Genomic DNA, 12982 nt, shown 5'->3' with positions numbered 1-12982 from the left:
TGCTGTCTGTCCCTCCTCAGTGCTGTGGGTGAGGGTCTCTGTCCCCCAGGTGGCACTGGACACCTGTGTGGTCATGCTCACCCAAGGGGTGCTGGAGCCAACTCTGATGGTTCCAGATTCCTCGTTTTCTTGGCCTTGATGCGAAGACAAGCTCGGAGAGCTCTGGCTAGGGCCATTGCTGCTGCTGGACCTTCCTCTGCCCCCACATCCTGTCCCAGGGCTGCAGCAGGGCCCTGCTTCCATGCTGGGTTTGGAGTGGGGTTGCAGCACGGTTTGCCCCCTTGCCTGCGCCGGCACCCGCATGGAGGCTGTGGCCACTGCTGGCAGGGGCACCCCTGCCCCGTGTCCCCTGGGGGCCGGCCAGACCGACCCCCACCAGGGTTTACCTGGGTGCCAGGGCTGGAGCTCAGCGCAGCCCACGGGGGTGCTCTGCTTGCCGTGGGACTACGTGTTGCCTGCGGCCCGTGGTGATGGTGCTGCCTGCGCCCTCCCTGCCCCCCTCCCGGCTCGCCCCCCCCCCACGCATCCAGCTCCATGGGGCCACAGCAACAAGCCCGGCTTTGTTCGCCCTTGGCCCGGGCACAGGACGGAGCAGCACAGATCGAGCGCATGAGCTGCCCCGGCTCCCTCCCTCCCACCGCCCCTGAGCCCTCACAGAGACCCCACTCGCCCTGTGGGGATGCAAGGGGGCGAGGACACGGCGGGCAGCCTGGGCTCTGCTCCCCGCCTTCCATCCCTGTGCCAGGATGGGACCCCCCTCTTCTCCTCGGCCACTCCCAAACTGAGGCCCAGCGCGGGCTAGGGGGGAGGAAAGGAAAAACCCAGTTTTGTGCTCAAGGAAGAAAACTGGGGCTTTTGTTTCCCTGGAAACAGGGCTGTGAAAGCAAAGCCCGGTGGGTGTCGATGCTGCACAAAGCCTGCAGTGAGCCCCTCGCATTCACCCGGCCGTAGCAACCGTCTCCCTTGCCCTGGCATTTCGTGGGCTGGGGCGGGTGCCAGCGGCAGGACAAGGAGCTTTAACAGCTCCGGTGGACTGGGCTGGTGTAGCCAGCCTGCCCTCCGCTGGATCCCACCGCCCAGCTGCTCCCCTGGGCTCCCCCTGGGTGCAGGAGCCTTGGGCAGGAGGTGGAGGAGGGGCTTGGAAACTTTGACGCCCTGGGACAATTTTGTCCCTGCAATGGGCAGGTGGATGAAGGGTGGGAGCTCTGCAAGGGGGTGCTTGGGTGAGATGCACTCACCCCGTCGGCCTCCAAAGGGATGCTGAGGGGAGTGGGTCCCACATGGCCTGTGCAGCAGCAGCACCTCGGTCCCACGTGGTGCAGGTGAGGAACCGGCTGCTTTGCAGACTGCAGAGCATCTCAGCCCAGTGCTGGGCTGGCTGGACTTTGCTGGGACCAGTTTCCAAACCCAGTGCTTTGGAGGGGACCCTCCCAGGGGGGCTGGCTTGCCTCTGGCTCACTCAGCATCACCCCAGAGGGAGGGGGGAAGAGGGGCTGGGGGCCTTTCCCCATCTCCCTTAGGTGCTGCCTGACCTGGCACAGCTTCTTTCATGTCCTCATCACCCCTAGCTGCCCATGCCCACCCCAGAGTCCCCAGGTTTTAGGGAAGAGCTTTGCAGGCCCGAAGTGCTGTCTCCCCAGGGCACTGCTTGGTGGTGCTGGATGGGTACATGTGAGATGTGCTCTAGATTACTGGTTTATTGAGCTCTTACAGGGCATTGCTTGGATCCAGTGGGATATAGTCACTGGGACCTTCTCCTACTGTGGAGGGGGCTGGCAGAAGGGAGTGGGACAGGACGAGGGCAGTTGGTGTTTGCTGTGTCCTCTGCAAGCCGCCATGGAAACCCTCCGTAGTTTCAGATGGGACCTTTCTGGCACAACTCCAACTCCAGAGCAGCAACCCCTCCGAGCCTGGCCAGGCAGCCGGGATGGGAAGGTGCTGATGTCCTTGCTGGCCTTTGGGCAGAGGCAAGAAAGCTGCCAATGTAGCCACAGGGACTGGGGTATCAAGCCCCACTTGCCCAACATGGGGTTTGAAGCCCATGGCGCAGCTGTCTCTTCTGCTTGCTCCACGTCCAGACACGGGCACTAATGGCAAAACAATGTTTGGTCTTGGGAGGAGGCGGTGGAATGATCTCTACAGCTCCCTGGTGGCACTTAGCAAGGTGTGCCAAGGGCCAGGAGGGGTGGAGGGGACTCCCGGGGCTTGTCGAAGAAGATGGAGGAGGACATCTCAGTTTTGAGCTTGCTGTCGGTGCTGCCCTCACTGGAGGTGGTGTCGGGGCTGCAGCCCTCACAGCAGCAGCAGCAGCAGTCCATGAAGGCCTGGCCCAGGGGTCTGCAGAGGCACAGGAGCAGGACGGGCGTCACCGAGCACTTGAAGAACAGAAAGAACTGGTTGATGAGGCTGAGCAGGTCCAGGGTCTGCTTGGACATGTCAGGGGACATGTAGGCCACCACAATGTTGCAGACATTCTCAGGGGTGGTGCAGAGCCCGTAGATGATGGTCAGCCCGATGATGGTACAGTTCAAGTGACTCTCGCACTGGCTGTGCTTGGTACCTCGGCACTCAGTCTTCTTCTCGGTGCCGCTGATCCTCCGGGTCACCAGCTGGCAGCTCACGGTGAAGAGGATGGGCAAGCAGAAGTAGCAACCAAAGTACCACCACATCCGAGCATTTTGGTAGGTGAGCACCAGTGAGTAGACAGACTCGGGCAGGTTGGACGAGGGCTTCATGGTGCAATACTCCGTCACCATGCCGGACACGGGTGACGTATCCTGGGTCAGCTGCCAGAGAAGGATCTCTGGCACTGACAGCGTCATGGAGCCCACCCATATGACAGCCAGCTTGGCGATGATGGACTGGCACTGCTCGATGGGCCGGGCAGTGGCCTGGGGGCTGGTGGCTGCGTGGAACCTGTCGATGCCCAGGGCACAGAGGCTGAAGGTGGTGATTCCCAGCGATGATACCTGGTGAGGGGGGAGGCAGAACAAGTGGACCCTGCTGCAAGGACATCACAGGGAGCTTGACTTTACCAGCCTGGTGGCAAACCCCCTGGCTTACTCAAGACCACAGCCCAAGACCCTTCCTCCAAGACTGTAGAGAGGTCACAGCCTGTGGCTGCATCCCAGGTTTAGAGAGACTTTTCTGTGACTCCTGAAAGGGCAGTGGATAAAAATGTCCCTTGACCCATTTGTCCCTGCCCAGCTCCCTTTTCTGCAGAAGGGAGAAGCTTTGCTGGATGTCTGTATGTTCGTCCAGCCGAGGTGGGAATAGCAGGATTATCTCTCAGGCTCTTCCTCTATTCTGGATGACTCGGAGAGGAAAAGCAAGGACCATCACACTCGCCAGCACCTTCCCAGGGTCTCCAAAGCCCACCCAGCTGCCCCAGGCTGGCCTGGCTGCTGCCTGCTTCCCAGACAAGCCAAAGGAGTTGAAGGCACCATTGTCGCAAATCAGCTTGGGGCAATTTCCGCTGCATTAAGAATGGCAGGAAAAACATCCCGTTTGCCAAAGGAGGCAGAGGAATCGTGGTGGCTCTCGGAGGGCTGGCAAGGCACTGAGGGTCACAGTCAGCATTCACAGTCCCAGCCCCAGAGCTGCAGCTTTGGTCAGAGCCAAGTCCCGCAGCCCTTGGCCAGGAAAAGGGCAGAGTCACATGCTGGTGCCCCCCAGCCCTGTGCCTGTTCCTGGCCTCACGAAGCCATCAAATGTCACCCTGTGCTGAAGGACCTTCCTAGCACTCAGGAAACCTCCCAGGGATCTGCAGGATGCCTGGGTAGCAGCCTGAAACAGGTCTGGCACTGCCCCCACCCCCGCCATCCCCAGCCTTTTCCAGAGGTCCTGGGTTGACCCTTTCAGCAGCTTATGACAAGCATTGATGCCAAGCACCCAGCATCGCTGTTCAGTCATGCACAGCAGCATCCCCCCAGACACAGCATCAGGGCACTAGCCCAGCATCATCGTCCTGCACCCAGCCCCACCACCCAACAACAAAGGTCATGTCCCAGCTCCTCTGCCCAATGCCCAGAGGCACGCTGAGCATCCAGCACCCTTGTTCTGCCCCACAACCAGCACCCAGCACACTTGCCCAGCTCACTGGCTGGTACCAGCAGCACCCCCCACGCTGCTGTGCTGCTGCCTCTCCTCTCCCCCTGCACCCTCCCACAGGCTCTTCTATCTCTCTGGTCTCCTTCGTCCTAGCATGTAATTCAGACATGGCAGTGTCCTTCCCCAGTGCCCTGGCTGGGGTGCGGCTGGTGCCACTGGTCACCCCAAGCACATCCCTGCAGACCACCTGTCACCAGGAACCCATGTAGCCAGCTCTGCTCCAAAAAATCTGGCTTTGTGCCCTCTCCCAGGGTATTTGAGTAGCTACAAAGTGGAGGACAGAAGATTTGCTCCGTACAGAGTTCATCCAGCAGCCTGAAACGCTTGCACAGTCCCACACAGAAAGGCTGGACATTAACTACTGCACTGCAGACCGATTCCCCTCTCCTGGCTGACTCTTTGCTGGCAGTTTAGCTCTGGCCTAGCCAGGCCCTCCCACCCAGGCTGAAGGGTCCCTGGTGCTGGATCCCAGGTGAACAGAGAAGCCCTGAAGCCCCTTTCTGCCCTTGCTTTGAGGCCCAGAGGCAGGAGGGCAGGGCAGGATTGGCAGCTGAGGTGGCAGAGCAGGAGTAGCCTCCTGGGTGGACCACACCAGGACCGTGCCCCCCAGGGGCTGTGCCATACCCAAACTTCAGCAGCCCCAACATCACGTCATCCTGCCTGCCTGCTTCGGGAACAGAGCTGTCCCAGGGGCACTGTGGTGCTGCTGCATCACTGTACCTGAAGGTGCCACCCCAGGGATCTCCCGCATCTCTTCTGCTGGAGAGTGGGACCACTGGTGGCAGTGGTGGCCTCAGACCCGCTTACCTCACAGCCCTGGCAGTGGGGGTGGTGCCAGCACATCCAGGCCTACATCCACACCCCCAGCCCATGCTGGACTGACCCCAACCTGCAGCTGCTGTTGGGTGAAGCAGGAGAGGATAATCCATCCACCCAAGGGAGCAGCATGCAGCCAGGTCCTGCCCCTGAGAGCCCCGCACGTCCTGCTCTCCAGCAGAATCTGGGGCAGGGAGGGGGGTGTTGGGGAGGGGATTGTGATGGGAGATGTCGATGTCTCAGGGCTGTTTCTTTGCCTGTAATGGCTGAGCTCCCTGCAGCCATGAACTTTTCCCGTTGGCCTGGTCTCTGTCCCCTCCAGCAGTTACTTCCCTGAGCAGGCTTGAGTCCTGGTGATGGGCACAGACAGGCCTGGTGATGACAGAAGGCTAGGTCCCAGCTCAGCGTGGTGACAGCTCTGGGAGGGCAGGGCTGGCCTGGGCATGGGCATCAGCACTGCCGTACAACCTGATCAGGTCTGGGGAGAGTGTGGGTGGTAGCCCCCCGACCATAGCACAAGCCATGGTCTTAGTTTGCAGCTGGTTTTCATATGTTGTGCTGGGGGCACTGACCACAGGCTCAGTAGGATGGGCAGGTTTTGAACCCTGTCTGGCCTGACCAAGCCTGAGAGAATTTCCCAGGATCTGACATCGCCTCTGACCTCTTCCAACCTTGTGTTTGCACCCTTTCTTCAATAAACCAGGCTTTGCAGCCCCAAACAATATGCACAGGCAGGCTGTCTATCATACATAGGCATGGAGGAGAGCAGCCTGAACCTAGAAATCCCTCTGGGAAGGGAGATACCCCAGAGCATGGGGGTTTTTCCAGCACAAGAGCAGGACCGTGCAAAATCATGCCACCTGAAGCATTTTTGCTCATTCTGCCTTCCCCTGTCACCACAATCCCTGCAGCCTTCTCAGTGGGTTCCCTGCTCACTCTGAATGGGGTCAGCCCATCACGCGTGAGGCTTGAGGATGAGCAAAGACGTTGAGTTCCAAACCTAATTCCCAGGCTGTCCCACCCCAGTGCTGCTCAGCACTGCTCCACCTGCAGCCCCTGCACCGAGGCCGTCCTCAGCAGCCCAACATTGCCAGCGCTGCGCCAGCACATGGTGGGACTAAGCCCACGGGCTGGGGGCTGTCGGGCTGGGACAGGGACAGACAGACAGAGGGACCCCATGGACAGATGTCCCTATGCTGGCTGGACAAAGGAGGGTTTCATGGGCTCTTCCTGGCCCTGGCAGCAATGGTGCCGGCTGCAGAGCCTGAGAAATGGCCCAGCGCACAGGCAAAGGGAAAGTCAGTATTGGGACTGTCCCTTGGCTCCTTGCTGTGCCCCACGGTGGGGGTCTCTGGGGCACACAGCCCTTGTACCAGGCTACAAGCAGCAAGAGGATAGAGTGGAGCCAAGTCCTTGAGCCCTGCAGGACCCTGTGCAGCCCCTTACCTCCATGAAGGGCACAACGCGACATGACATGTCCCCCAGCAGCCTCTTCTTGGTGATCTCGTTGAAGATGACCACAGGCAGGCAGAAGAAGAGGATGAGGAAGTCCCAGAAAGCCAGGCTGGCCAGGATGGAATTCCAGGCGCTCTTCATGTAGTAGTTGTGCCACACAATGCACATGACAGAGAGGTTTCCAATGATGCCCACTGCAAAGACGATGAGGGATAGGAACATTACGGCGTAGGCGCTGTAGGAGTTCTCTGTCACTGGGTACAAGGGGTTCTGAATTTGCAACCGCTTGTCAGACACGGTGGTGAGGTTGGCTCGGGGCTCTGCCCCCTCCCCATCCGTGGGGACCCCTTGTTGCTGCCTAGATGGGTCCGTGCTGGATGGCAGCAGGGCCTTGGTTGGGTGCAGGCTGGCGGCATTGAGGGGCCGGGGGAACTCCACCCGCACCCCCGGCACGTACTGCTGCACTGACTTGGAGTCCTCCTCCGTCCCCCGGCGCAGCCTCTCCTTCATCACCCGGACCCCTGGACTGTCTCGAGAAATCATCGGCGGAGTCCTGCCTCCATCTGCACCGTGGCCATGGCGGGTGCTGCCTTCCCCGGGCTGCCCAGCCCTGCCCCGCATCGCCGCAGCCCCCGGTGCCAGCAGCAGCAGGAGGACAAGCAGTGGCGGAGGAGGCATGGTCCCCTCGCACCCTCCGCAGAAAGCGAGTGGCGGCAGGCAGAGCAGCCCCGAGCACGGGCACCCCGGGGCTGCAGGCTGCGAGGGAGCCGTGCGGAGGAGCAGCCGCTCTGTCCGGCTCCGGCCGCTGCTCTGGGCTCTCGGAGAGCTCCGGGCGGAGTAAGAGCCGAGCTGGGGAGCGGCAGAGCCAGGCCCCCTCTGCTGGTCACCCACCCGCGCCCGGGTGGCTGCCAAGGATGCGCCAGCGCCCAGGCTGGGCAGCTCGCCATCCCCAACATCTCCCCAGCATCCCCCAGCATCTCCCCAGGACCAGCCAGATGAAGGATGCCCACAGCCTGGCACTGGGGATGGGCTGCTGAGCTCAGCTCTCCCCACTGCAGATCTCCCAGCCCCTGCCCCTGAGCAGGCAGTGCTGCCTGCCGAGGTCGGGCACTGGGCACTATGTGACACATCCCCTGTATGCTCAGCCTGGACTCAGGACACCCTCAAACGGCCGGACCACCTGGAGGGGCGATGGGGCTGCCCTCGATGGCAGGGTGAGAGGAAGGACCGGCTGGCTTCAGACGATGCTCCTTGCCACATTGGGGCATCAAATCTGCTGGCCCTGTTCTCCCAAGGTTTAGTTGCTGCTTTTGCTACTGACTTCCCCCCTGGGGCAGGAGTTTGAACAGAGCGGAGATCCCTATTCCCCTGTACCTACAATTTCTCCCCAAACCCGTCAGTTCTCCCCCACACCCATCATCTTTCCCCATTTCCATTGCCTCTCCCTATACTCAACCGCCTCTCCTCTATCCTAGTTTCCTGTTCCCCTGCCTGTGTCTCTCCCTGTGCTGTCACCTCTCCCCATGACTGTGGGACTGGAGGGACCAGGGTTCCCTCTGGGGACATGCCATGTGGTGCGCAGGCAGCCCATGGGGTTGCATGCCAGGCTTGAAGCGATGGGGCTACCCCAGGCCTGGGGAGCTCAAGGCATCTGTCCCTTTCCTGCACGGGGCAGTGGCAGGGGCTGGGACACCTCACCCCATCGCAGCCAGCAAACACCAGTTTGCCAATAGCCAGGACCCCACTGCCATCTCCATCTGGCACCATGCCTGCTCTTCTGTGAGCCAGAAGGGCCTCTGGGCTGATGTCCTGGAACACTGAGGGGACACAAGGGGCCTCTTGCTGTGTCACTGGGAGAACTGATGCCACTGGAGCCAGCACTGGGAAGCCGAGTCCCGGAGCTCAGAGGCTGCTCTTTCCAGGTGAGCACGTGACCGCAGCTAGCAGGACATTTGCTGGCGCGGGTGGTTTCAGCAGCGGGATGCTCCTGCTGTGCTTAAAATCACATGGCACTCAGCTGGCCCTTGGTGCTGGGCCACCACCGCTGGGCTGGCGGACTGTTGCCCTACATCCCTCCAGGGTGGGCCAGGAGGAGTCTTTGTTCCCAAATCATTTCACTCAGCCAAGCGCAAGCTCCTGCACTAGAGCCAGTCCTCCGTTGTGTGTGACAGTGCTGATGGCCAAGGCCACAGAAATCGGAGGCACGCTGCAGCCTGGTGCTTTTGCTTGAAGTCCCGGCCCCTTGCTGGCAGCGCTTTGCCCAGGGCCCTGCAGGCAAGAGCTGGCAGCTGTGCCTGGCTGCTCGCCTTGCTCATACGCCTTCTCCTGCAGCCAGGTGCTGCTCTTTGACTCTATAATTGCTATGATTTGCATACCATTTGGATACTTATAATAAGGAAAGGAGGAGTTTAGCTCTTGCTGGGTTTTACTGGAGCGTACAGTGGCAATGCCTGAGTTCTGTCCTGGGTGTAGAGGGATCAGTGCCTCGAAGTGATTGCTGACCTGAATCTAGCAAAGCCCACCTACTGCAGGGGAAGAATGACTCAGCCTGAGCTCAGTGACAGGCTGAGGATCGCGCAGGACTGCTGTGGGCTGCCAATTGCTTCAGATTCCCTGGCTGCAAGGGCACAAGGGAATGTGTGAAAGATCAGGGGATCGACCCCAGGGTTCATGACTGCTCTGGCCTTGCCCCCCCCCCCCCCCAATCCCATAATTAAAATGAGTGTTCTGCTTAGTGGAGAACAAACCTCCAAATAGCTGGACTGTGTCCAGTTTGCATGGGGGGAAATGTCCAGATGTGGGGATGCCAGCAGAGTCAGGGCATGGGCAACTTGGCCAGGCAAGCACCACCAGCATTCTAATTACGTCTGGTTAACTGAAGAACAGGCAAGGTGAACTTGTTCCTCAGTGAACCCTCAGTGCAGCTCCCTCTGCAAAGGCCAGGTAGGAGAGATGGTGTGGCGTAGGTCCCCACACGAGGCTCAGGGAGCGATGCCATTGCACCTTTGAGAGGCTCTGAGGAAAACGACACAGCCTGGTGGTGGAGCGCAGCAAGGGACGAACAGAGGCAAGGCCGGGCCTGGGGCCGGAGCGCAGGGAAGGTGGGTGTTTTTCCTCAGTGCCCACATCAGCTGGGAGGAGGGCACCCTCAGTGCGCTCCTCGCCTTCTAGGAGGGACACAGCTCCTGGCAGGGTGCTGGCACCCAGCACGCCCCCAGCCCAGCGCAAGGCAGCCAGGTGCTTTCCTGTAAGAAGAGGGAGCTATTCTTAGTTCCATTTCACGGCCGTTGCACAATGGTTGGGTGTGTTGTCGTGGAGGTGCCTGAAGACAACATCAGGGTTCACTGGGGCAAGGTGACACTGTGATGGCACGGGAATGACCTCAGGCAGGCTCTGTCACCCAGGGAATTGCTGTCCAAGTAGCCTCTCTGACACGTTCCTCTTACTTCTCTCTCTGTCCAGGAGCTCCCAGCCAGCGTGGGTCCCTGGCTGTCCCCAAACCGGGGGCCAGACAACAGCCCCAGAGACTGTTTGGGAACTGCACATTTATCTTCTCCAGCCCAAATTCACAGATGAGTTGAGGCTGTTTCTCAGGAGATGAACGTGTGTCTGGGTTTTGTAGGCGTCTCCTTGGAGGTACTTTATCAGAGTCTGAGCTTTCCACTGTAACCCAGGGCCTGTTTCTTCCTAAATCCCCTCTTCCAGATATTTCATTCAAACCTCTGCGTTTTGGACAACTCTGCATAAAAATCACATCCCACCTAAGATCTGCATCTCCCCACCCCGGGGCTCACAAGGACAGCCCCCCCAGTAACACATTCAAAATCATCTGATAGAAAAGGTGCAAAAGCCAGAACTGTTTCTGAGTGTGCACTGCACAATACCAAATGTCTTCCCCATTCTGGGGCTTTTTCAAGCTGCTCATTTGGAGCAAGACAGCTTTGTTGCAGCCAAGGGCACTTACAAAGCCCCCCAGCAACAGCTTCGCCTCCCATCCACCATTTTCATGCACCCACCACGGCTCTCCAGGTGCTGGGGATGGTTCAGCAGGGACACATGGGGACATGAGGGAGATGCTGTGTCTGATCCCACTGCTGGAATGTCTCTCCCTGGCCATAGACGATAGCAGGGGTACCAGCACCAAGACACCAGGGTGTGTGAGTGGGCAGTGCCTGTGACAGCTGGGACCCCACATGTCAGTTGATGAATTTCTCTGGCTCCCTTCTTGCCTCTGCAGGAAGCCCCAGTCTCCTCTTACTCATGCTTCAGCATCACCTTTATGAAGTTCCACAGCAGAGTGAGCTGGTGTCCAGTCCTGGCCTATATGACGCTTTTTCACTGCCCTTATGATTTCTGGGGAGAAGGAGAATGCCCCATGCAATTTACTCTAATCCAGGGACAGGGGCATGGCTGAGATGGAGGAAGCTTGAAAGTCTGGGCAGCAATGAGACAGCAGTGCCTGCGAGCATGATGCTGTGTGCTTAGATGGACAGTTAGATGCGTGGTCATCTGAAGGAACATGGGACTGTCTGTGTGTGGGATGAGAAGCATTTTTGCTGGGAGGTGACAGCACCGCTGATGCTAAGCTGAGTTTGCAGGCAGGCTGGGAGAGCAGCAGGGTGGAAGGGATGAGCTGCTCTGTTCCCCACAGCGTGCACTGCACCAGCACCTTGGCACTGAGGCTCTCACCCATGACTTCTGGCAGCCCCACTCCTCTCCACATGGACCCACTCCTGCTGCTCTGCACCTCCAGCTCGGCAGGTCTGTGCTCTGCCAAGCCATTGTGTTACAGAGCATCCTCACCAAGGACTCTGGGAGATGCCAGAACCATCCATCTCCCCCGCCCCTGGAAGATGCACCTAACAGTGAGTTTAGACGCAGCATAGCTCAGCTCTTCCAGAGCCCTGCAAGCGGGTGAGCGTCCCCTCTAACTACAAGCAGCCTGAAGTGACTGAGGAGCGGGCACGCTCAGCCTCAATTTCACCCCTGATTTTTCTTTGTTGATGAAAGCACTCTTTTTCTTAAATCGATATAAATATCAGAAAACACCCTGAGGCTCCAGCCTACCTTCTGGCAAGCTTTGATGAGCTCTTCAGGGCTACCACAAGTTTTCTCTGACAGCACACAGCAGAATGGATCTGTCCTGGCTGCCTTGCAGACATGGAAGGGTGAGTGCTCCAGCCCCCCCGCCACCCCCTGCCACTGCGGGTGCCTCTCACCCTGCGGCACCTTGCATATCCCCTGTTGCTAGACAGACTTGGGCAGACGAGGCCCAAATACCCAATGAGAGGAGGAAAACGGCTCCCTTTGTTCCCATCAAACAGTCTGGCTGCGCGGGAGCAAAGCAATAACAGGGCTGGTACACGCCTGTTTGCCCTGTGCTGTCAGACCGATCTGCGTGGCTCCTTGGAAAGGGGGGAGAGGGCAGGGAGGGGACACGGTAAACACACACACGGATGGCTGGCACAGGCAAACGAGTGCTCAGGCAGCTGATGCTCTGAAGGCAGGGCAGGGCTGCGGGAGGTGGGCACTGGCGAGGGGCTCCCCACTGCTGCTATGGCCCCTCATCCTAAATGAAGATGCTCCCATGTGATTTTTCGTGCCCACCCTGGCTTCTGTGTCTCAAAATTAATTCCCAGTGTGCTGGGCTGAGCCTGCCTCACTCAGTGCTGTGTGGTGGAGTCTGGAGTTCCCATCAGTGTCTCAGTGGCACTGATGCCACAAGCTGCTGTCTTCCTACAGGGGTGGTGCGCAACGGTTCAGCCCAGAAGTTGGGAGTTCCTGGGCTGAAGCAGCCTGTGATGTTTGACCAGCTGTTCCCAGCACACCACCGTGCCAGCCAGCTGTACACAGGAGCCACGAAAGACTTCAGAGCCGGTGGCTCCCTCTCCCCTGCTCCCATGCCCCCTCACTGGAGCTCGTGCAAAGCCCCTCCTTGTCCAAGCGCAGCCACCTCGCGCAGAGCTTGCTGCAGCCAGCACGGTTTGAGCGAACCTGCACCCCGCGGCCTGCCTGGGCTCCGGCAGGATGCTGGCTCTGGTCCCTGTGGGCAGGTTTCCCAGCAGTCGCTGGTTTAAACCACAACATGAACACTCAACCCCATTTTGCAGCGGGGAAACCAAAATGACGGTGGGATTTTCCTTGAGCCACAGGAGGAGGCGAGTTCCTGGGTCTTCCTTGCAGGGGCCACCGCGGGGACGTCCGGGTGCACTGTGGGTCGGTGCCACGGCGCTGGGCGCAGCCTTGTGTGCACAGAGAAGCTCTGCCGGCCCATGTGAGCAGGGGCTAGGTTTCTGTTTGCAACAGGGTGGTCACGTTGTGTTCAGGGGAGGAACTGAGAACCCAAGGCAAGTTCAGCTTAGGGCAAAGGCAGCATTTTCCCATGGAATAAAATGAGCCATGGTCTGGAAGCAGTGAGAAGCCATTTGGAGAGGGCCTGAGCTCAGCCCCTTTACTGGAGCCTACTTGATGATTCACCCCCAAGCTCCCTGTAAATACACAAGGACTCACCAATGCAAAAATGGAACTCGGAGCAAAAACACTCATAAGTTTAATGTAGATAATAAACCATCTTCAACTCCACCATCTTCTGGGTTTGGGG

At 59.2% G+C, this 12982-nt stretch overlaps 1 protein-coding gene across 1 annotated transcript; it reads right to left on the bottom strand.

Moving 5' to 3' along the window:
- Positions 1 to 58: 58 nt before the first annotated feature.
- Positions 59 to 12974, bottom strand: GPR37L1 (G protein-coupled receptor 37 like 1). Its single transcript, XM_080367462.1, has 2 exons — positions 6373 to 12974; positions 59 to 2969 (listed from the first exon to the last, which is right to left on the bottom strand). Exons 1-2 carry the CDS (start codon positions 7057 to 7059, stop codon positions 2157 to 2159), a joined length of 1500 nt encoding a protein of 499 aa, XP_080223588.1. The 5' UTR covers positions 7060 to 12974; the 3' UTR covers positions 59 to 2156.
- Positions 12975 to 12982: the final 8 nt, after the last annotated feature.

This window comes from Falco punctatus, assembly GCF_963210335.1.
Source record: "Falco punctatus genome assembly, chromosome: 17".
Taxonomy (NCBI): domain Eukaryota; kingdom Metazoa; phylum Chordata; class Aves; order Falconiformes; family Falconidae; genus Falco; species Falco punctatus.
This window is presented reverse-complemented; position numbering and strand designations above follow the sequence as displayed.

Excerpts from the sequence above, each read along its gene's own strand:
- GPR37L1 (XM_080367462.1), bottom strand. The coding sequence starts at position 7,059 with ATGCCTCCTCCGCCACTGCTTGTCCTCCTGCTGCTGCTGGCACCGGGG. Across the intron at positions 2,970-6,372 it reads GCGTTGTGCCCTTCATGGAG|GTATCATCGCTGGGAATCAC; the intron begins GTAAGGGGCTGC and ends CCCCCTCACCAG.